The 25567-nt window shown below is 39.0% G+C and overlaps 1 protein-coding gene across 1 annotated transcript in view; it reads left to right on the top strand.

Moving 5' to 3' along the window:
• Positions 1-25567, top strand: part of OCA2 (OCA2 melanosomal transmembrane protein) — a 101813-nt gene that overhangs the window by 26934 nt on the left and 49312 nt on the right. The window contains exons 3-10 of the mRNA XM_053455190.1: positions 6282-6365; positions 7065-7253; positions 13066-13123; positions 14926-14998; positions 19714-19871; positions 20970-21052; positions 22057-22210; positions 24477-24548. Coding sequence (XP_053311165.1) covers positions 6282-6365; positions 7065-7253; positions 13066-13123; positions 14926-14998; positions 19714-19871; positions 20970-21052; positions 22057-22210; positions 24477-24548 — 871 coding nt within the window. The remainder of the gene's footprint in view (positions 1-6281; positions 6366-7064; positions 7254-13065; positions 13124-14925; positions 14999-19713; positions 19872-20969; positions 21053-22056; positions 22211-24476; positions 24549-25567) is intronic.

Genomic DNA, 25567 nt, shown 5'->3' with positions numbered 1-25567 from the left:
CCAGGTTACAACCAAGGTATACAGAATACCATCTCTGAGTGCACAACACGTTGAACCTTGAAGCAGATGGGCTCAGACAGGGTGAGGCTTTGGTGTAAAAATGAAAGCACGGATCCATCCTGCCTTGTATCAACAGTTCAGACTGGTGGTGTATTGGTGTGGAGTATACTTTCTTGGCACACTTTGGTCCGCTTAGTACCAATTGAGCATTGTTTTATATGTGACAGCCAATGGAGTATTGTTGCTGGCCATGTCCATCCCTTTATGACCAGAATAATGAACCGTGTCACAAAGCTCACATCATCTCAAACTAGTTTTTTGAACATGGCAATGAGTTCACTGTACTCAAATAGCCTCCACAGTCACCAGATCTCAATCCAATAGAGCACTTCTGGGATGTGGTGGAACAGGAGACTCGCATCATGGATGTGCAGCCAACAAATCTGCGGCAACTGCGTGATGTCTTCATGTCCATATGGACCCAGATCTCTGAGCAATGTTTCCAGCACCTTGTAGAAAGTATGCCACCAAGAATGAAGGCAATTCTGAAGGCAAAATGTGGTCCAACCCGGTACTAGCAAAGTGTACCTAATAAAGGGGCCAGTGAGTGTACATTAAGGCATGATGTATGAGTCTTGCACATGGTCGTGTGTATCCACGTTTGATCTGCTGGCATTAAAGCAGTTTTAATCCCCAGTCTTGTCCTGATTAAAACTAAATTGTTGACTAACTCCGCTGTGACTTCTATATTTAAGAATTTTTTTTTAATTACTGATAAAACTACACAAGAAGAACCGATACGCCAATCACATAAAATATTTTTATGAACAAGTAGTAGATAATACATTTTGAGATGAAACATGAATTATTCATCTTGAATCCGTTTTAGCTGGTGCCAAGAATGAGAAGAGTCTTAAACCTTTGAGAGTAATTTGTACATCGGTTATAATATGCTGAAGGATCATTGTCACTATTCCATGCAATGCTACTTTGTAAAGTTCTTAGCTAAAGCTCGTGCATTTAATGTATTTTGAAATGTATTCTACCCCAATGACAATGAAAATGAGCCTCTAAAGCTGCTGTGCAAGAACTTTGAAACTTAACCTCTGATTAGTTTTGCCAGGATGCTGTAGGTTATGCTGTATCTTATTTGGTGAACATGCAAGCTCAGATCTTTTTACTTTTTATCCATTATCTGCCAGTGGCACAGATCTATATGTCTTGTTGACGTCAATATTTTATACCCTGCGTTAATTAAGCTGGTTTGGTATGCAGTATAAATGTTGAACTAATATTACAGGACCAAAACGACATTGCTTCCTTTTTGGCAGTGCGTATTTCTTAACAATACAATTGAGAAAACGATGCCATTGTCTAGGCCCTGGGCTATTTTTATATAATCCAATTAACATTGTTATACATAAGTGGCAAGTAGATGGAAAATAGATCATAGCTGAAGTGGGCATTAAATATTGTAGAGCTTTATGTGGAGGTGTAGAAATCTGCATTCACAAACTGCTCAATGCAACAGTTCCGAATGGTTTCTTTTTTCTCTAAATTGGCTTCAGGCCTCAAGCAGTAAGCTAGTATCGCAACCTCATGGTGATGAGTCCCATAAAGGACAAAACAGGTGTCCATGAGTGATGAGCCAACTTCTGCCCCTCTGTCCCAGGCTTTGTTTTAAAGGCTGTGTAGTACAGTGGGCATGTTTTTATTGATAAATACAAAATCACATTATAAATGGCTAATATAGAACCGCCTGAAAATATAACATGGAAAAATCTGACTGTCTAAAAAATATATTTTTAAAATGTAATTTTTTTTTAATTGGATACTAATAAAATGTTGCACATTCCCCTTTAAAGATCCCTATATGTGTGTGTGTCTCTCTCCTGAAACGGAAAATACTTGCATTATGCTGTTACCTGACTGTAGTGATATGTGGGTCATAACTGCCTGATTTCTGTGACCATTTTGCTTTTATTCATTCAAAACTGACTGTATTTATTGGGAAAGTTTACTAGTTGGGAATAAGTTAATATAATGGTATCGACACATCTGGGAGAGGAAATGCTTTAGAACGGATACCACCATTTGCAGGCACTGTCGGTAAAGACAAATGTGCTGTGCTTGGTAGAATTTGGTGTTTTTCCTAGAGAAGCATATTCACACCTGGGATCTTGTGGGCTGCTCACTGCTGTTTGGTGAGTGGTCCCACTGACATCCTGGGGGGCATGTCGGGCTCCCAGAACCTGTAGGATTGGGGTGTTGAACCAGAGAAGCAGCACTTTTGCGTGAGTTCTCTGGGCCTAACATGTTGGGTTCCCAGGTATGAGCATATTTTGAGGACTGGGGTTTGTGAGTGAGCATGGAAGATACTGGTGTTGGCGCTGTGCAGCCATGCTTGCTGTGCCTGTATAGGTTGTCCAGCTTGCTTATGCAGTGACTTCTGTAATTGCATTTTATTATATCTCTGGCTGAATGATCCTAGACCTTGTGTTAACTCTGCTTAAACTTGAGAAATGCTGCCAGGTCACCTCGAAAGCCCCCCTGTAACCTGTATATTCTAAAAAAAGCTGTGGGTGAGTTAAAAGGGGGGGGGTTATGTATACATGAATGTGTGTGTTAGCCAAATGTATATGTGTAAGCTTGAGCATGTGTAAATGTTGGCTAGTATGGCTAGTATGTATGTGAACTACTGGGAGGGAGGCAACGGGCTGATGCCAGAAGCTGCCAACCCTCCCCTGAGTATTAAAGGCCCAAAGATTGACCTGGAATCTATTGGGTCTACCCTGATCAGATGCATATTACTATTCAGGTAGTTCTGGAAATGTGTTAAATATTCATAGGGATCTTTCATATTTTTAAAAGCAATACTGCCCCCTCCTCCCAGATATTTCAGTCTGTCAAACAATTTCCTATCTTAATGAGAAAAGGGATTTGCCAAGGCAACCACAATTGAAATGGGTGTAGGAGATTGAAAAGGGAATTGTCATTCTGCTACAGATTCACTGATCATGATGCAATGCTAGGGTTTCTGTCAAATTCACTAAATATTTTCTTGCATTGTATAGCGCTTCAAACTATTTCTTTGCTGGCATTTCTCGTGCAATCACCGGTACACAACTGAGTTCCCTGGCACCTAACAATGATTTATGACTTGTGTCCACCCCCCATCCTTGTCTGCACTATGGATGTCTGGTGGTTATTTTATCGTTTTAACCTATGCAAATTATGTAGTATTCCTCTGCACCTCAGAAATGCGATTTTTGAAAGTGTTTAGCGTTTTTCTTTTCTTTCTTGTACTTTTATTTTTATTCTGTATATTAATTTGGAAGTTATTAAGATGAATGACCACCAAATGTTTATGTTGAAAACAAGTTCAAGAATGCAAGAAGTTCACGTATACAGTTACATTTAGCTTAGCTCAGCCTACTAGACAAACACATCTTATGTTATTCCTGCGTTAATAAATAAAACTGTTCAGTCTTAATCAACCAGCCTGACATTTTTACTAATGAGTCTAAAGAGAAAAAATGCTTTGGTAGACAAGCTGCACATTGAGATTGCCATTGGGCAGGGAAAGTTACCAACTTTTTTTTTTTTTTGACTAACTGAAAAGGCAATTGCAGCCTCCAGGCCTGCCTGCATTACTGTATACCAGGGGTTAGGCAACCTTTTGGTAGTGGTGTGCCAAAGTAAAACCTTCAAGTCCCTTGGTGTGCTGACAATAATTTCAAAGAGGTGCGAATGGTTTTGTTTTTTTGTTTTGTTTACACTGGCACTAACCTCCTACCTACCCCCTCAAAAAAAAAAGACAAACAAGCCCTGTATATGCAGGTATACATAAATAACGTATGAAAACATTGCACAGCAGATATAGATCAACAGAATAACACAAAAAGACCAGCTTTGCAGGTATAGATCAATGGGAATTCACACAAAATCTCTGCATTAAAGGCATAGATAAAACTCCCAAAATTACATGCATAGATCACAGGTTGCACACCCCAAAGCCAGCCCTGGCATCCACACTGCCCACATAGAACCTGACCAGCATGCAGAAAACACACACATAGGATTTGCAATCTTTGTCCCCATACAGCATACCCTGTGCCATCTTTGTCCCATAAATATGCTACCTGTGACACCTTGTATCTCATAAACACCCTGCCCGTGCTATCTTTGCCTTTCCAAAAATCTATTACATCTATAATACAGACACTTTCTAATTCACTCACTAATTCACACAATCATTAATTCTCTCACTCTTTCACACAATGTAGTTACACATTTATTCACACAATCATTAATTCTCTCACTCTTTCACACAATGTAGTTACACATTTATTAATGCATTCTCACAATTCTTCCACGCTGTAACTCCTTTACGCAATTCATACACAAATTAGTTGATTCTCTCTCATTTTGACTGACTTTATTTCAATATTCTTATTTAACCTCTTTTCTCACTGCCACCCCTGTTTTGTAGTTCACTTACCTTCAGACATCCTGAGCAGTGATGTCCGGATCATGAACGAATCGTTAATTTGATCTGGTTCTTTTTAGTGATCCGGATGAATCGGTTCAGTAGACTGAACGATTCATTTGTAGCAGTTCAGTTTGTGAATCATTCAGCTGTAACCTGATCCTAGAGCTGTGAGTCATCTGCAAAGCACTCAGACACAGACTCTGGGGTCAGGTTACAGCTCATTAATTCACAGAGGAACGATGACTCATAGAGTCAGAGACTCGTTCAATGATTCAAATGATCCGAAGACTCGAATGATCCGAATGATTCAATGATTCGAATCTTACAGGGATCCGGATCTTACAAGGATCTGATTCTTACAGAGAATATTACTGATACCATACTTTTATAAACAAATACATTAATAGTGTTCACACTGCCCCCAGGATTTAGATTACCCTAAGTTTGCCCCCCTTTACCTATAAGTGCACCTACAGTTAACTTTATTAAATTAATTAAATTAACCCTTATACCCCATCAACCAAAACTGCCCCTGAAATTAACCGTAAAGATCCCATTAACCATAACAGCCCCTGAAATTAACCCTAAAGACCCCATTAACCATAACGGCCCCTGAAATTAACCGTAAAGATCCCATTAACCATAACAGCCCCTGAAATTAACCCTAAAGACCCCATTAAACATAACGGCCCCTGAAATTAACCCTAAATACTCCATTAACCATAACTGCCCCTAAATTAATTGCATGTACTCCAGATAAATTACCTAATAGATTGGTATGGTTGATGGGGTCTTTAGTGTTAATTTAGGGGCAGTTATGCTTAATGGGGTGTTTAGGGTTAATTTAGGGGCAGTTATGCTTAATGAGGTGTTTAGGGTTAATTTGGGGGCAGTTATGCTTAATGGGGTCTTTAGTGTTAATTTAGGGGCAGTTATGCTTAATGAGGTATTTAGGGTTAATTTGGGGGCAGTTAGGCTTAATGGGGTGTTTAGGGTTAATTTGGGGGCAGTTATGCTTAATGGGGTGTTAAGGGTTAATTTTAGGGGCAGACATGGTTGATGGGGTGTTTAGGGTTAATTTAATGGTGAGGGTTAATTAAATTTAATAAAGTTAGCTTAAGGTGCAGTTGCAGGTAAAGGGGAATGTAAATCCTGAGGGCAGTGATTATTAATGTATTTATAACAGTATGGTAATATTATATTACTGATTCGAATCCCAATGAAGGTAGAGAGTCGTTCAAAGATCCGGATCTTACAGTGATTCGGATCCCTGTAAGATCTGAATCTTTGAACGACTCTCTGCCTTCATTGACATCACTGGAGGCAGGGGGGGGATTCATAATGAAAGGGGCGGGGCCAATCGTTAGTGTGCCTGCACGGAGTTACTGGAAAACAGTAACTCCTGTGAGTCACACTGAGTGATCCGAAGATTCGGATCATGAATCGGATCATTTCAGTGAACGAATCGAAATGATCCGATTCACTTTAATGATCCGAACTTCCCACCACTAATCCTGAGGTGGGGGCGCGAGGCTCCTGTCTTCAGTGTTTTAGGATTGTTTCTGCAATATTAGTACAGTATATTAAACAGTTTAAACATATATTTTTTTTTTATTTACTTAAATCTTGAAATAAACAACCACATCAATAACTAAATTGTGCCAGGCTTATCGTTTATTTTGAGTGACCAATAATACAATCATTTGCTTCAAATTTTAAAAATATAATTTTTTTAAAAAGTGCATAGTGTATTGATGGTTTCTTCTGTGTGTTATAGCTATCCCCTTAGCGTGGCTAAGCTGTTCAACCCAGTGAAAGACTACACTTTTACAGAGAAGACTCCTTTGCTAACATTTTCCTCCAAAAACACAAGGTAAGCTTTGTGTATTTGTGGTGTTACATTATAATGCAGGGAGATGTGACCAGATTTTTGTTAAAATCTAGTTTTGCAGAATCCACCCGAGGCACAGAATACATAGGGCAAAGAAGGGTCTATTTCACCGATGCCTCTAAAATAACTAACATGTATATATGCCTATAATATTTATGCAACCACCCACTGTGCTGTGCTTGCATTTTTCAAAAGAATGACATTGTGAATGCCCTCCTTCATGTATGTGTGCACAATAAGTAGTATGACTGGTTGTAGTAAGACCAGGACCTATTATCATGGTTCTTTTATGAACCCCCCCTTACCTGTTCTGGTGTCAGCGTTCTTGGTTTAGCCCAGAATTCCATGGGTCATGTCAGTGCCTAAGATCCCAGGGCTGTCCCAGACACTGAAACACATGGCCAACCTATGTGTTAAGGGGAACAGGAAGGGATGGACTTTGTCTACTTTTTTTTACTGTGAGGGTGATAGCTAAATGGAGCAGCCTCCCAACAGAAGTTGTAGAGTGGGGGAATTTGAACATGGCTGGGATATGCATAAAGCAAAACAAAGGTCTGATTAAGGTTTGAGTTATTACAGTTTGAAAAATGGACAAAATAGGTGGGACGAAAGGTTCTTGTCTGCAATCAAATTCAGTTTTTCGGTCTTGAAGTCTCCATTTTTTTTTCTCTCTTCCTGTAGGCCACAATGCATGACCTTTGATAGACCAGATTTCATAATTGGAGAAGATTCTTGGGAGAACAGCTCTTCTGAATTTGAACAAAGATGTAGACTTGGTAGTGAAGTTGGAAGCCTATCCAGGTCTGCCTCATCTGAGAAGAATGAACTCCTGGACAATCTCCAAGAGAAATTTAACTCTTCCAGACTGAGGTGGTATCATTTAGTGTTTTGGGGTTAAGGTATAAATTGTTAGTTTTCCCTTAACTAAAGGGCTGTCTAATGTAATCATCCTTGGCTCTGTATGGGACATTAAAGTATTTGTCAAGTAGTCTAATATGCATCTGTCTAATTACCCGCTAAAGATTTTAATCAAAATCTTTTTTTGCCCAGCAATGCAAACGTAAAGCTCGATTTATGTGTGTAGTACAAAAATCCATCTTTGTCTTCAAATATGCAGCACACGAACACATACGTGAATGCTGGTGTTTCTTGGTGTCCTGTTGCTAAAACATTCATCACATTTTGATTATAGCTTATACCAAGTACACTTGGGCAGACTAGGAACCTACTCCCTGAGTGAAACCTTGGACTTCAGTTAAAGCAACACCTGTAGACTTTCTGGTTTCTTGCTGGTGAAGATGTTACACCTTCACAGATTGCATTTTGTGCATGGAAGTTTTTGTCTTAGACCCACAGCTGGCTTGCAATCCATTTCTGTGTAGGTGTACTTCTGCATAGAGTTGGGGTGGCAGAAAGAACAAATGCATTGAGTGAGTTGTGATTGATAAATCTATGCATTTGCGCACACACAGAACAAAGTGTTAATTTAAATGTGATTCTCAGCTATGTGACAGCTGGATTAACTTTTTTTTTTTTTTATTAAGGAAGCCAGGGTACATTGTGGACCTTACTATTAATTTATGTATATCTTGAATTCCCATTAATGAAATATTGTATTTTGGTAAAATTGGGGTGCTTGCCGTAAAATGTTCTTTTAATTTATGGTAGGTCATCCATACAGGACTTTGATTTTGGCAATCAATTAACAAACTTCCATATATTTACCATAAACTGGCCATCAAGCCAAAGATCTTACAAACTGAAACATAACCACTATAATCATCACTAAATCAACACAGTCTGGCATAGACTTTCAAATTGTATCCCTGCTGTCACGTGCATGGCAGCCCATACCAACCAGCCAGAGTCACGAGGGCACCAGCCCAAGGAGTGTCCTGCACATAAGCCACAAGTCACCTATAGGTTAATACTTGCACCATGCCAGGATAACCAACCGCCTTGGCCAGAGAATGCAATCGCCTTGCATCTCACTGGCCCCCAACACCTCAACTGCTCTCTACAATACAGTCTGGACATTGGGTAACCAGATATCCAGCCCTACATCTGAAAGGTGAACCATGCAGGAATAACCCCATGGGGACCCCACTCCAGCTTCCCGTGCTTCACTGTGTCGGCCCCCAAAAGGCCAAAAACAAGGAATAGTATTTTTAATCTGCATCCTGGCCCATTCAATCTCTGCATGGGAAGTGGCCCCACGCATACTCCAACAGGTAACCTTTTTGGATCATACAAAGAGCATTTGGGGGTATGCTGCCCAAAACCGCTGGACATCTGCCTTTGTATTAGAAATCAAAACCTGGAGAGGAACATGCCCCAAATCATATCATCATCGAATCAGTCAGATGAAGCTAAGTCATACACAGGAACAAAGGAATGCATTTATTAGCAGGAATCAAAACACAAGGGCAAAGGAATCCTGCAGGCTTATATAGGCCAGAGCAAGTGAAAGGCAGAAAGCTCACAATACTGGAGAAATCTCAAGTGTGGCAGTGAAATCATGACATTACCCTCTCATTAACACCCCCCCCCCTTGCAGGGCTGGGTTTGCAGGGAGAAAATGTGTGCGAGAGGCAAGGAGGAGGGCGGGAGCATGGGCATCTGAGGGAGGTACCCAAAATTTCTCCATACCCCCTACAATGGGCCAAATATTGAAACTACCCACAGAACCAGTCAACTATGGAGCGGATTTCAAAGTCCTCATGGTTGTCAAGACACCAGATGTGCTTGACGAGCGGCAGTAGTGAAACTATTACAAACCAGGGGTTTCAACAGCGAGACATGGAATACATTATGGATGCTCATATTGGGAGGAAGGTCCAGAGCATAGGCCACAGGATTCACCTGTTGGAGGATATGGAAAGGCCCCACACAACAGGGAGCTGGTTTTTAGGAGGGCACCCAGAGTGGGAGATTTCTGGAGGATGACCAGACCCTCTCCCAGACCTGGTAGGAGGGTGCAGGTAGGCATTTATTATTGGCCTGGAACTCCTCAGGACGTTGTGAGCATTGCAGTGCCTCTTGGACCTGCATTCATGTGGAATGGATCTGCTGGAGATGATCCTTCAGCACCAGAATCCCCTGGGAAGTGAAAGTATCAGGAATCGTAAAAGGGAAGAGCTAGGTGGAGACAGAGACTGCACTTTTATGAACAGGAATTGCTCCAAGGCCTGATTCGCATTTTCTGCAACCCCATTCAATTGCTGGTGGTAGGCCAATGAGAAGGAGAGTTGGATACAAAGTTGCGCACAGAAGGCCTTCTAGAATCTCGAGACAAACTGGCTACCCTGGTCGTCGGAAATTGATTTTAGGAATTCTATGTAGCCAATAGACCTCCTTTTTATAAAGACTGTAGCCAACTCTTTAGCGGATGGACGTTTTTTTGGTTTTATTTTCATGTTATGCAGTGGATCATCTTAGAGAACTGTTGGACTGTGGAAGGTAGACTATGAAGTCCATGGCAAGGTGTGACCATGGCCTCTCACCATTTGCTATAAGCTAGAGAAGGTCCACTGGAAGGTGATTTGGGGGGGGGGGGTTAGTCTGTGCGCAGATGGACAAAGTCCTTGCCTCATAATAAATGGGAAACAGAGCAGAGAAGTTGGTTCTTCCTGGGATGCCCTGCTGACTTATTATAGGTAGAAAGAAGTTATGCTGGTATGTATAGGACAGTACTCGGTCTGGGGGAACAATCAGACTAGGAGGGCTCTCCTAAGCCTTCAAGCATCAGCCTGGATGTTTTTGGTCCCTGGCAGATACGAGACCACATAATTAAAGCAGGATCGGGGCCTCGGACAGGTAAGTGAGGTTTTTGTGTTACGTGAGGATGAGGATTGGCACAGAAGTTCCTTTGAGCAACTGCCTCCGTTCTTTGAGAGTGAGCATTATCGACCTAAAGCATGAATGGAAGCTTGGGTTTCGAGTATGCCAAAATAGGAGCTGCACTAAAAGCAGCCTTTTAATGAGTCAGCGAGAGGCGTTAGCGTCCTTTTTGGTTGTGTCAGTAAGGGGTTTTACAATAGAGGAAAAATTGTATATGAATCTCCTGTAGTAGTTGGCAAACCTGAGGAACTGTTAAACGGAGCGGAGACCTACAGGTCGTGGCCACTCGAACTGCAGAGAGTCTTTCAGGGTCCATAGTGAAACCGACCTCTGAAATCGTGTACCTCAAGAGGGTGACCTGTTTGCGGTAAAATAGATCATTTTCTTGTAACCTTTGCAGGACTAGGGCAACATCTGCATGATGGCTTTCTAAGGAAATTGAATGTATCAAAATGTTGTCTAGGTATACCGCCATGCATTGTAGGACCATGTGCCGGAGGACATCATTTATGAATTCCTGGAAAACAGAGGGAGCATTGCAGAGACAGACTGTCATAACGAGATATTCGTTATGCCCATTCCTGGTGTTTAAAAACAGTTTTCCATTTGTGGCCTTCCTTTATCCTTACCAAATTATATGCCCTTGCAAATCAAGCTCGGTAAATACCTTGGACTCTTTCAAGCAATCAAATAGTTTTTAACTGATACGGTTGAGCCTCCTGTAATCAACAGGGTCTGTTTTCCACTCTTTTTCTTCACGAAGAAGAATTTGGCCTTGGCAGGGGAGGAGGACTTACGGATGAACCCCTGGGCCAGCGCATCCGCAATATAGTCCTCCTCTGCAATAGATGGATGATAGACTCGACCTTGAGGAGGTATGGCACCTGGCTGCTGCTGAATTGTGCAATGGTGAGGTGGGAGCTCACCAGCCCGGCCCTTATCGAATACATCTCAAAGCTCTTGGTACTCCTTTGAAGAAGTGGTTAGCATCTTCACCAATTTCTTTAGGCATGTCTTGGAACAGTTGGGTGACAATGCCATGACCTCGGCCTTAGCCATTCAAATGTGGGATTGTGTTTGAGCAACCGTAGATAATCCAGGACTAAAGGATAATGAGGAGTGTGGATCACCTGGAGTTGTATGATTTTGCGATAGAGAGCCTGCCATCAATCGCCTCAATGGCAAGTGGAGCGATAAGAAGCTGCAATAGAATAGAGTGCTTGTGGGCGAAGGTGCTGTCGATAGAGGCCCACTGCCCCAGAGTCAGAGTGCCTCAGTAATGATGGAAATCTTGCCTCAAGAGAAGCCCACGAGGCTAGAGGTTTATTCTTATGGAAAGCCGGGGTCCCCGAAACGCCACCTAAGGCCTGTCCCCCATGGGACCCTAGGTGCAGGTGTTTTCCTGATGTGTGGAGCAAGTTCCCAGCCGGTGCCCTGCTCCATCCTCTTCCTAAAGGCTCTCTTCAACCAAAAGACCGGTAAAATCAAGATTACCCAAGGTATCGAGACCAGGAGTTGAGGGAGGCTCTGCAGGCGCTCTCTGAAGAATGGTCTCATGGATTTGGGGGTCATTAGGAATGCAATATGAGGCCAGTTCCTCCAAATCTCTGGGGAGGTCCCAGGCTACAAGCTCATCTCTAACTGTATTCGAGAGCCCATTAGAGAAACATAAAGCTTTATTTGGGTGGTATTTGTGAGCCAGACTGTTACTTCCAGGATCCCATGCCCTGCGCCATGGCTGACCCAAAGTATCTTGCCCCACCTGAACTGCCACTGAGCTCACCTACCCTACACCAGGATCTGCCCCTTTCACTACAGGTGGCGCAGTTTGGGGTGCCTCAGTCGCCCTGTATTGTCCCACACCTGGGGAAACCCTCCAACCTAATGCCTGTATAATTTCCCAAAGCCTGTTTAAGAAGGAGTAAATAAGGGGGAGGGATGCTCACCTTGCCTCAGGAAGGGGGTGATGCATCCAAACTCCTCCTCCATAGCATCAGTGCACATGCTCTCGAAATTTTCTTCCCACATGCAATGTCACTGCAGTCTACAAGCCTCCTTCCTCCAACCTTGCGAATGTGGACCTTGGCCACAATACTAACCTGGGAGAACTGCCTGGTCTGCCTATCTCAGAAGGGCTCTCAGCCGTTTCACCCGGACCGGATCTCCATGACTGATGGACCTGCTCTAACTCTGACTGCCATGACCTGGTCGCCAGACCAGATCCTGCAGATTGCTCCTCTTTCTAGGCTTCCGGAAGGCCCAGGCCTACTCCTCAGAATACCAAGTCTGCCTGCTGCTAGCCATCTCTGGTCTGAGCTACTCTTTCTCCCAGATTTCTCTCCCCCAGCCCCAAACACTGGGTCAGTAGTCTCAGGGGCCTCTGCCAGAATGTTAGCAGTCTTCTCACTCAGCGAGTTGTCCCTGGAACCTCCAGCCAAGGCCTGTAACAGCTCATCTACACCAGACATTGTACATCCCCAAAAGGTAGGGAGGGCTCCTTGGTGTTCCCTCAGTCATGCTACCCTTAGGTCCATTCCTCTACCTCGGGGCTGTTCTGAAATGTTAGAGGGCAGCATTTTTCTCTTACAAGTGAGCCAAATGTAAAGATCAGTGATCTCCATTGAATCTGCCCATTTATACAGTAAAGGTCTGTGCAGACCTCCATAACCATGCCCACTTTGCAAGATGAAGTCTCCCTGTGGAGGACCACTTTAGCATGGTAGGCCTCCCCATAAGTACATCACACCTCTTCGCCAGTAAATCTTATGTACGCTCCAAACCTACACACGTGTGGTTCCACTGATTTACCATGTTTAATAATATTGAGATTTCTGTTTTCTAGATGCTGCTTAAAGAACATGAAAATTGCAGGGCTCTTTATTATTGTAGTTGCCTGCTCGGTGAGTATAATGTTTGGCTATGTTGACTATGAGATACAGGTGGTTTGGTTAAACTTAGGGTTTAAAATTCCTCCTGACATTTAATATGTTGCTGATTTTTATTTAATCTTGTTGCATTTCAACATGTTGCTTGGATGCTGAGCATTTTTTATGAAAGCCTATTCTGCACTTATTTAGAAAGCTGGTCGGGCTTACTTATGGCAACAAGCCCATTTTAATAAGGCTTATCGAGATGACCTATTAGGAGCTGTGACTCACATGTTAATCACTGTAATGAAGGGCCTTAATTCTTATGTTTGCGTAAGCAAAACTAGTTTACATTGTGGCTGATGTTTTTACTGGCCAGATTGCAGCCTTTTGACTGTATTGACTGACTTACCTCTTAAATTCATGGTAGTCATTTTTATGAAGCCTTATTGAATGCTTTCTTTTTAATGATAAATGAGAAATTGTCTGTAAAAATAGTGTACATCATGGTCAGGAAACACGCTCAAATTTATGTGTGTATATATGTATATAAATAAATTGTGAAATATATTATTGGCACCCCTATGCATTTATATTTATTTGAAATATATTCCCATTCATATTTTACCTTTATTTATTAAATCTGAGTGACTAGGTACAGGAACTTATTCAACCATGACTACTTGTATCACAGGGGTATAAATACTAGGCAACACATAGGACACATTCCTTCATTCAGCACAGTGGGTTGTTGAGCTTCACAAAATGGGAAGTGGCTATAAGAAAATGGCAAAGCATTGCAAATGCCCATTTCCACCATCAGGGCGATAATTATGAATTACCAGTCAACTGGAAATGTTATTAAATGAATTAAACTGGAAGAGGATGTATGTTTATATTGTCTCAATGCACTGTGAAGAGGGTGGTTCAAGTAGCTATTAAAAAATAGTTTAAAAGATTTCCAACAGTGCCCCAAATCTTGGACTCAAGATCTTGAAAACAAGGGGCAGAGGCAACAGGCCCCTACTGACATTTTATAATGGTATGTTAAATGTAATATATTACATTACTCTTATATAGTGCCAGCAGATTCCATAGCACAGTTACAGTAGAGAACAGTAACATCTAACAATTTAAAATAACTAAATAAATAGAAGGAAGCCCTGATCTTGTGAGCTTGCAATCTATTAGGTTGAGGGGGTAGTAAGTAACACAGGGAGACATTGATTTCTATACCATAAGAAATGGCTACATAATTGTGTGCTATTCTTTCATAACTTGTACACAAACTAATTTTTGAAAATGATGTTTCATCAAATCTTCTGCTCTGCTGAAGATAATGATCTTAACACCCTTTTTCCCTGACTTGGTAATATAATGATTAACAAATCTTCCTAATCAACCCTTGACACATGAAATAACTAGAAATGGGGCAGTTATTTAATATAATGGCTCTTTGGTGTTTTATATAATTAACAAAGATGAGGATCAATGATTGGTTTTACCAAGTAATTGAGTCTTTTGGCAGCTAATGGTGGAACTCTTTTAATGCTGTGCACGCGTTTTGTCATTGTCTGAACCCTAGAACATGTTATGGGAATCTTCCAGTACAGAGATATTACTTCTGTTCTGAAAGCCGTTTAAAATTTGACAAAGTGCGCATACTTTAGAGGAAATGAATAAAGTGGTGAATTCCTACCATCCATACTTAGAATCTGTTGAGTTTGCTCAATTTTTGACAGGGTGTGGGAAGCAACTGGGTTATAAGACAAAGAATACTTTGGAAAATTAATCTTCTCTGCATACATTTGCTAATTATGTTTATATTGCTTCAGGTTTTATTTAGCACCTACTCCGATAAAAGCAATCCTTGGCAGATGTTGGCACTGTCGTCTCTGGAAAGCTACTGTATCCTTTTTTTCTGTTCTATCCAATCATTATGGAGTGCAATGAAGTTTAATTTAAGATGATACATAATGGTTTCAGCACTACAAGGAGTGTGATATAGTGAGATTCATTTCCGAACCGTCTGATTTCCCTATTGCTGAATTAATTTTATAGTAGAAAATTACTTGGTTCACAAAAGCTGTTCCTCTCGGATCTCATCCAAATGATATTGCTCTCATTGTGGTCTACTGCAATCTTGCTTTCTCAGATGCCTATTTTTTTTGCAAAATGAAAAAGTGTTAAACATACAAGCTGCCTGGTAAATTGTTAAATGGAAATCTATAACCAAATATTTAATTTTATTGCAACATAGCACAATGTAGGAAATTGCAATTCAATCATTATGTGATAATTAAAATTCTATTGTAGTCTTTAAGGTAATTCTAACTTGTATATTTTCCAAATTAAATGGTATACTCTGTTCATGAAGTATGCGCATGCACAGTGAGCAGATATGTAACTTTCCATTAAAATCTGCTCTTGTGATTGGCGATGGATTTCATAGATCAAATGACCATACCTGACAGTGCTTTAAGTTCTTTACCTGGGATGACTGTCCGCACCATAGTACATATACAACAATAACGGAATGTGTACTGTGATGGATGGTGTCTGTGCCACAGCAGCTACTCAATCTATGCTTTTATGCCATGTTAAAAATGTAAATGGCCTAAAAGTCCCTACACACAATCTATTGATGTGTGATTTATGAATGGACAGCCTAGCCTCTCCTTCCACTTAAAGAAACACCCCTGCCTTACATCTATGTAAAATGCATATTGAAATTAATTTTGCATGAACTCTGTGTTTTGTTGCATGTTTTGTTGGACCAACATGTTAAATAGTTAATCTTTTATTTAATTGCCATAGCTGGGTTTCACTGGGAGTCTGCAGTGAAGCATGGGTTCCCAGGGGCTCCAGTTACGATCTTCAATCACCAGGCAGGGGAATGACTTGTCAAAGCCCCTCCCCTTCCAGGTTCCACCTACTTTGTCCACATCATCGCTTTAAAAACCAATAGGGCTAGCTGCAGCCATACATGCAGCTGACCCTCACAGCCAAACCACAAGGAGTAGGGAAGCTCTGGGCAATATGTATATTTATGTATGTGTTAACCGCTCCATTTAAATTGTACAGTGCTGCATAATTTGACCAATAGAAGGACATTTCATTCATGCTAGGGGTGGGCAGATACAAACACTACCCGCAGTGCATTGTAGTGGAGTAGAATTCACTTAACTTGTTATGGCAGTATCCTTTTGCACAGACCATGATGGCATTCCTGGAAATGAACCCAATGAATCCATGGAGACGCAGTTCCTCTTCTACCCCTCTTTTCTGTGTGTAACTCACACAGAGGGTACTTTCATTACAAAGGATGTCTGATCCAATGAGTAACTTAACAGAGCAGAAGTTAAAAGTAATAGTAATCATGCAATAAATCAAGTAATATATTACTCATTTGATAGATAACTGCCATTACAATGCTTTCATTGAATGGAGTGTAAAACATAGGATTTGGGAAAATCGACAGATACGGTTTTAGCACTTTTACATACTTTATAACACCTAATTTAGATGTATTGCCAGGCAGCTGGCTGCTTAGCTCAGACAGTGTTAGTGTTGCACAGGATTTTTTACAGTATTTTATGACAATAGTTGTCATGTTAATGGTTTTTACTCTCTCTCTGTTATACTACTACTGAATCTGCAGGTACTCTATAAATAAAATTTTATGCATATGATAAATCTGTACTGTTTATACCAAAAAGTCTGTTTATAATTTACATCCTCAAAGAATTTGGAAAATATTCGAGACTTTGATTACAGAATTACAGTATCAGATTTTACTTTTCCAGGATTAATCTCCATCTTAGTTATATATAGTCCAGACATTTTTCTATATTAAACATCTAAGACTTTGCTTTTAACTGGTCAATGGTAATGTGTTGCAAAAACCAAATTTTACACCAGTTTATCCCTTCACTGGATTTACAATTTTCAAACATTTTTATGTAAGTCCTGGGTTTGGTACTGCTGTGAGTAATATATTTAACCCCTTAAGGACCAATGACATGCCTTGCATGCGATGGGGTTAAATAAGTGTAGAAAGCGATCAATAATTGCTTTCTTCGCTCCAACATTGTCTACACAGAGGCATTCGGCAACACCAAAAAAGTAGCTCAGGGGTGGTCACATTTGCCTTATTCAATGTGGTGGTGGCCAGCTGCTTAAAAAAGAGCTTAGGAAGCCATCCCAAACTAAGCATTGTTGAGTATTGAAGCATTCAGCAACACATACAAATTAGGGGCCCCACTTGATCACTCCTGAGAGTGATCACATATACCATAGTAAGAAGCATCCTGCCTATGGTACTATAAGGGGAACCATCCAGTTGCAAGAAAATATAACAAAAGTTTGTGCTGTATCTTCCCAAAAAAATCTATCATGGAAAGTGTTAAAACCACCACTTGAAATATCCTGGGGTGTCCAGTTTAAATAAATAATAATAATAAATATATATATATATAATAAAAATTTGATGGTGGGAAATTGAACAGGATGACCAGATGTAAAAATTACACAAATGTGGCCTTTTAGCCCTTAAGAAATGCAATCAGTGGGTTAGTGGTATCACTGTACTCAGGAGATATTTCTGAAGACATATTGTGATGTTTGGAAGTGACATATACCAGGAGCTGAAGTACAGTGTCTATCAAAGTTTGGTATTTTTTTCTCACACACACTGTATTTCAGATATGAATTTACAGCTTATAGTATATGCCACTGCCACAAAATGCTACAGGATGTGTTCATCAACATCTCCTGAGTACAGTCATAATACCCATGCATAGGTTTGTCGGGTTGATTGAGGGCAGAAAGGTCACATTTGAGACATGTGCTAGTCAGTTTTTCAGCTAGGAATTTTGACATCTGGTCATCTTGCCTCCACATCCTATTTGAGAGATCTTGAAGGCGACCAAGAAGAAAATTACAAACGCCATAAACAAAAGCATTAAAACAACCTCTGTCACGAATGGTACAGAATACAAAAAACAGCCTGGTCCTTAATGGGTTAAATATGTGCAGTGAAAAGGTTATATGAAATACATTACCGGTACTTCCTGAAAATATATATTTTGTTCATAATAAATATATGCTTGAGGCCTACTTTAACAAAGTGTTTTGTTCTCAATTTCTATTCATTAATACCGATGCATGTTTGTTGTGACACTGTTAACAGCCTTTGTTGACGGCATGCACCGCAATTTCCTTGGTTAATCCTTGAAGTCTATTTATATGTGCTTTTTAGTTATATTTTTATTGGCATCACTAACATTTCTAATTGATTTAATTACTTTAGATGTTTGAGACTAAATTAGTCCATAATTAATTGTTGGCCTATACTGTGGTTTTTAAGGACTCCTGGACATTCACTTAATTTGACTACCTACCTTGGCAGTAGTCACTTTGCTAGCAGCTTACGTCAATCTTTAGAGATCTATGGATTTATAATATAGATTATTTCATTTTTATCTTTTATGGATACATGCTAAAATTCACTTCAGAGTTACCCAACATTTCAAAAGGCAAATTAAGGGCACTTGTATCTGAAAGGGTTTCTAGTGATTGGGGTGTTCCTGATGCGTTGTATATGATTTCATTACCTACTCATGGTTATTTGTGAATGAGTAAGCTGGGATAGGCTTAAGTGTATTGGGTGGGCTAATGTATAAACATTTAATTGGTCTTTGATGGTTTGTGCGATATGAGGAAGTCATTTATGTTCGGTATAGTACTTGGTGAAGTAATATGATCACATACACTGCCTGCTTTGTACTGTTGGTTACCAACACAATTGCAATGCTGGTGAGGGATCAGGGGGCACAAAAAACCCTGCTCCTGATGTTAACCACAAGGGGTGCCAGAGCCGTCTACTAGCCTTGTAGTAAATCTTCTAGCATTATACAGCCTGTGTATTCATAACTAATCTGTGTAAAAAAGAATGTCAAACCTTAACCCCCCCCCAAAAAAAAAACCCTAAACACATCTGCGATCTGCACTCTTACTCTACCAATTTCATCTGTAGTCATTATTGGGTTCATAAACATATAGTTAAATTTTAATCAGTCTTGTTACTGGGTTTTTATAGTTCATTTTAGGTCCACATAATTTTGCCCTTTCAACATTCAAAAGAAACGTTTTGAAAAGCTCCAGTAATCCTGGAGAAAGATTGCAGAAAGAAAATGTTAATAGCATATCTCTAGGTGAGATGATTGTTCTAATAATATATAATTCATAAAGCCTTTCTCTTCCGTTTTTTTATATTCAGAATGCATTTATTGACTATTTTCAAGTAAGATTCTGAATAAGAAACAAGCAGGTATAATCTAGTTTTCAGTACAAATTGGAGGAATGAGTCAATAGAGCTGTAGGATATCTGTACAAGGGAGATGAATGGTTTCCTGGCAGAGAATCTCTGTTGTATAACAGTTTCTTTGAATACCTGCAAATCAAGCGAGTATGAAAGAAGATTTAAAGAGAAACAAACTCAAAATATCAACCTAAATTAATCTGTCTTTTTTTTTTTTTTGTGTGGGTATTACCACTTTAAAATTGAATAAAGGACCGACTAAATCTTTGCTTTATTATGTCCCTTAATACATTTCTTAAAGCTGTAAATCTTACAGACTTTCACAACTCTGCCCTCTTAAAGCTGGAAGTTGATGGACCATTTGCAGGTGATCTAATTGACCGAAGAAATGAGGAATATGTCCTCATACAGATTTCTCAAACTGAAGATCCAGTTTCTAGGAGGAGACGCCCTTCTCAGGTACCCAAACCCCTAAATGCTACACAAAGAGGAATCTAATTTGCAGTTAAGTTTGGTACTACCAAACCATGGTAGTTTGAGTGTTTAAGGTCTATTTTTAAACTAGATTTTTGTAAACAATATAAAATGTTAGGCCTGAGCTGGCCCTGCATAATACATAGTCCATTAAGCATGGAGACTTAAGAAATGACACTAGTTTATCTATGTATTGTATACTGCCAACCAAACTCTTCCTACACCAAGAACTCACTGGGGTTTGACCTTCATGAGAAGTGAAAGAGATTGAATGTTAACTCATCTGACAATGCTCCCTTTAGTTAAATAGACCTAATTTTTGTAGGAGAGCATTTCTTTGGCCTAGTGGTTAATAATCCTTGCTTAGTGACTTTGGATGTTTATGGAAAATGTTTATATCTAATTGCCCAAGTTCAAATGTTTTACTTAGTTTGGTACACTTGCTAGTTTTAAAGTATTTCCTTTTTGTGATTGTCATTGAGCAGGATCACAATTTGTGAGCCTCCAAACCTTTAAGTCTATCTAACCTATATAACGGTTATATATTTTCTCACATACTGATATGTCTAACTCTGTTTTAAAGCTGCTAAAACAATGCAGATAAACTACATATGGTATGTTAAAAATTTACAGAAAGAAAGCACATTTAAAAATCTTTTTTCTTTTACACAGTCCCAGCCAATAGGACAGCTATGCTATGAAATCTACCAAGCATCAGTCTTGACAAACCTCTGATGATCTTTTTAAAGCTTCGATGACAGCCCGTCGATAGTTGCTGTAAATGCCACTATTTTATGGCTGCATAGCATGCCAGCAAATGGGAAAGTGTTTTGCAAATGTCAAGTCTAAGGTGGCTTCACAGATTTTTCCAGACCATATAACACGCTTTCTGGTTCTCTCTAACCGGTTCTATAAAACATACCAGGGAAAGGTTCTTAGCTAACAGTAAATGGGTGGACAATTATTATTCAAACATCTGAACAAAAACATCGAAGAACTTGCTATATCAAGTCATTGTGCCAAAATCTTACAGAAGGTGTGCCTCACAATAGAACTTAATTTGTGTCCTCCTGTTTCTTCTAGGTTATATACAACTGGACTATTGCGTTGAGTTCAAAAAGAATAGAACATGTTGCAAGGCAAAGGACATTTGAAATCCTGAACAGGTTAATAATATTATGCATCTATTGAACTCCCCAGGGAATCTAGTATGTGGGCTTATCTTCATAAATCACAGGGTTAAGGTAGTTCTTAAAACCTAGAATTTGTTTATTAATACTTTTTTCCCCAATGGTAAGCTTTAAGAACATGGAAGGCAATCATTTCTGTGTTTGGCACAAATTATGACTAATTCTAAAACTAAACATATGGGAAATGTTCTGCCAGTCGCATGCATGATGACAAATATTTCACTTTTGGGACAGTATATTGCTCAAGGGCACAAACCAGGAAATTCTAAAACCTAATTTTAAGAGGGTTTTTTGGTGGCACTTCCAATCTAACAAGTTTATTACACAAGATTGAAATAATTTATATCAGCAAAATGTTTTCTCGTTCCCATGAGAGTTTAGTAGCTTAAGGGTCTTATTCGCATGTTATGAGACACTATAAATGGTGCATTATTATTTGACAACTCTGTTACCTGGACGTCGGTGAATATGGCATCTTTCAAGGGGACAATGGAGAACTGAAAGTCACACTCACCCCCCCTTTACATACGTGGTTCGCAAAATCAAAAGGGTTAATGTAACTGGCATGATTTTACATTATTAGACTATTTGGTTTAAAAGTAGGTGTATTCTATAAAACAATACTTTGTGTTGGATTAGAGTCTAACCCTACAGCTAGAAGCCACCCTCTAATGGCTTTTCTACAAATAAAAACTGAATTGTTGAGTTATATGTAAACTTTTGTACTGCTGTTGTGTGGGCAGCAGCTGTACATCATAAGTGTAATGACAAGTATCTCTAATTGTAAAGTAATCATGGAAACAAACCTGGTTGTGACATGGGAATTTAAATTTCATTTCTTAGGTTTTCACTTTAAAGAAAAATATATATTTTTTTTTTTAAAAGTTAATTTGCAATCAACATTCTAATGAGTATATTTTGACAAGTCATGTTTTTTTCATTATGATTGGTAAATTCTGCTTTGTATTTTCCTCTTCTAGTGATACTATTACAGTAAATATCCAAGCATTTCTACAAGACACACAGCTAGTTCCACTGACTTTAGCACACCAGTACCTGAGCGCAAGTATCGAAACGCAAGTAACCATTGCTGCAGTCATCCTAGCCGGAGTATATGTTCTAATCATATTTGAGGTAATCAATTAGAGCTTTATACATTTTCCAAGCATCTTTTTATCAGTTCTGTTTATTATTTGTGTTTATTTTGATTTTGTCATAGTTGTGAAAACAAAATTTTTTTTTGGAAATAAATGTTCACATAATACAAGACAGTTTTGTATCTGTATGGACTTCAGACACCATGAAATGCGACTTAAATTCTGCTTCCATAATGAGCAAGGAATATCAGCCAAAATGTCACATTGGCTGCCTCAAGGTCTGCATATAAAGGATGTTTACAGGAACAAATGAAATAAACCTACTCTTTTATTTCATACTGAACTACATTACTGAGCACCGTGTTTAATACTCAAAATGTTGTTTTTTTTCCCGTGAGGGTTTGTCTTTAAGAAAGGACATGATATCGAATACATCAGATGGAAATTATGGCATCTTGAAGCAATATAGGTTCATGGTGAAAAAAACAGTGTGACTATATCTTTGTTTGTCGCAAGTAGAAGAATAGGGTGACTATAGGAGTCAAAGAAACGGTAGTCTTTCTTTTGTTCGTAGCGATCTCACATGTGCCCAAATTATGTCGCTCTACTACTTCAGCTGGATAGCACTTCTGTGTTTATATTATGCGTTACTAAATTTTCTTAAGTGTTCTGGTGTTGCTTTATTTTGGAAGTAGTTAGTATATACTTCCAAAGATTTTCTTCTACTTTAATGTAGCAAATTAAAGACTCTTACTGTTGCAATTTTAATCTTGTGTCACAATCCATTTAACAGAAATAAAGTATAAGCTCCATCTCCATAAGTAAAATATGGTGTAACATCCTGACAAAAGGGAAATTGCTATTGCTCAATTTTTTTTTTCTTCCCAGTGGAGATGCTTAGTATAATGTAGATAATCGCGTTTCATATTTAGTGCTAAATTGCCCTGTGGCGTCAATTCTTAATTGCTTACTCCTGTGAGCACAATGTGTACAGGGATAGAACTAAACAATTAGAACTTAGAAATAACACTGTCTGGCTTTTAGAGTACAAAATATATCAGACTGTTCATTGCTTATTACAGCCGTAGATTCTATACTTTCATTCCATGAAAAGTCTACTACTGTGTGATGTTCTATTTCATTCCAGTCTGTGCTTTAAGGGGAAGCATTGTAATTGTACAATTTACTGTAGTATTCTCGGTAGAGCTTCATACTTAAATTTGTCACCAAGAGTGTTTTTGTTTTGTTGGCACTTAAAGGTATTTTCCTCTCCGACCAGTTACTTTAAGGATTATCTACCAATACACAATATATAGTATGATATTGGGATATATTGTAGATTTTAGCTTTAAAATTGATGGCGGTAAGACCTCCATTGTCTCTCCCACTTAGCATTGCAACATCATAGAAGCCCCGGCAGAAGAGCCGCCAGCAGCGGAGGTTGTCTGCGCGCATCACGCAGACCTCCTCCGGCTGCCGGAGAGGAGGATGCAGGTCCCCTGCAGCACTGTGGGGGATCTGGATCTTAGTCTTGTAGTCAGACCTCTATTTGAGGTCTAATTAGAAGACAACCTCTAATATAAGACAATGGTTATTTTTCAGAGCATTTGCTTTGAAAAAAAAGTGTCTTATAATCGCGCAAATACGGTATATACTTGAAAAGCTGGGAGGGGTGCATCACGTATACTAAATGCGAAGAAAATGTTTTATTATCACAACGGTCACATTGTAGTTTATCTGATTAATGTCTAATTAAAAAAAACAGAAAAAGAGCAAACAAACCCCCCCCCCCACTTTTGTACTTCTGCTATCTACATTAGTGCCTAACGACATTTTTGGTATTTGCCGTATAGATGAGCTTTCACAATGGTAATATATATTTTTGTAGCATTGGATTATGCACAGTTTGCTAAAACACAAGAGGGAATTTTATATTTTCTAGTTTGGGCTGAAGGATTCCAATGAAATATTCATTGAGGGATCATAGAAAATACAAGATAGATTGCATAAAATGCCCTGGCTTATATCAGAATATTTTAATAAAAATAAAGATCTCATAAGTGATGGTTTTCAGTGCTGAGTTCAACTATATCTGGGACAAGGAAGTTGCGTAAAATTGCAAAGATAGACACCAGCAGTAAAATTATAGGAATTCTGGTAACACATTTTTTTTGGTTACTTAACCTTATGTGAATATTTTTTTCCTTAGTCATTGTATTAACTGTGAAACTGTGTAATACTATAGACTCAAGTGGTAAGATTATTGTATGATTTTAATACCTATTTTTCCCTTCCTTGCTTAGATTGTCCACAGAACCCTGGCAGCCATGTTGGGATCCTTGGCAGCACTAGCAGCTCTGGCTGTAGTTGGTGATGTAAGATATATTAAAGCAAACCTGTGTGTTAATGTTTTAGGTGTACTAAAAGAAACATGGTATTCAATTACATATTTCTGTATAACGTATAGCTGTCTGTGTTAAACAGAAACGTCTTAGAGAATTGGCCTTAAACGGAGAGCTGTTAGAGAAATGACCTTAAAATCTATGTATTTTAAAAATCTTGCAAGCTATGGTTACAAAATCTGTGGGTTTTATACTAAGACATGTAGAAACTTTCCTACAAACTAAGACAATTGCAGTTGTTGGGTTCTGATTTTCCATTAAACTTTCTATATTAAACTGCTAACAGGATTTGATAGACACTAGAGACATTTTTTAATTAAATTCAATTTTGTTGTAATGTAGTTTAGTTATTTAGTGCCTGTACATGATTATTGTATTGCAAATGGTTCTGAAGTAAACATAGTTTTCTAGAGGTTATCTGTAGAAATAACCTAGAAGATAAGCTGGGAATGTTCTGCTCATTTCATATAAGGTTGGTTATGTACCACCTTTCAATATACTAATGTGGATGAGCGGCATTCATATAAACTGATTTGCGTTTCTTCAAAATGTATTTATTTACATAACAAAAAATAAAATGGCTTTGCTTTTAAGCTTATGGTTCAACAAACACTACATGCAGATAAATTGAGTTTGTCATTTGTCCACATAACACATGTTAAGTAGAGCCTTTACTGATGTAAAATGGTCATTAAAGCTGTAACTTAGGATTCAGCCACAGTGAAATACCTTGAGTCTTATTTTTTTTTTTTAAATGGAAAGCTTGTGATTTATATCACACAAATTTTGTAATCGCATATTAACTGAATTCTTTAAATGCATGGTGATGTTCAAGATAGGAGAAGATGAATATGAACTGGGAAACTGAGTTGTTCAGTTGCATGAATGAGACGCTTAATATGCAGTTGATCAAAATAAAAGCTTGATCTCCATAAACAAATTATTACAATTTCTAATTAAAATCATTAATGGCACATTTTAATAGCTTATTA

The sequence above is a fragment of the Spea bombifrons genome, chromosome 2, assembly GCF_027358695.1.
Source record: "Spea bombifrons isolate aSpeBom1 chromosome 2, aSpeBom1.2.pri, whole genome shotgun sequence".
Lineage (NCBI taxonomy): Eukaryota > Metazoa > Chordata > Amphibia > Anura > Pelobatidae > Spea > Spea bombifrons.
This window is presented reverse-complemented; position numbering and strand designations above follow the sequence as displayed.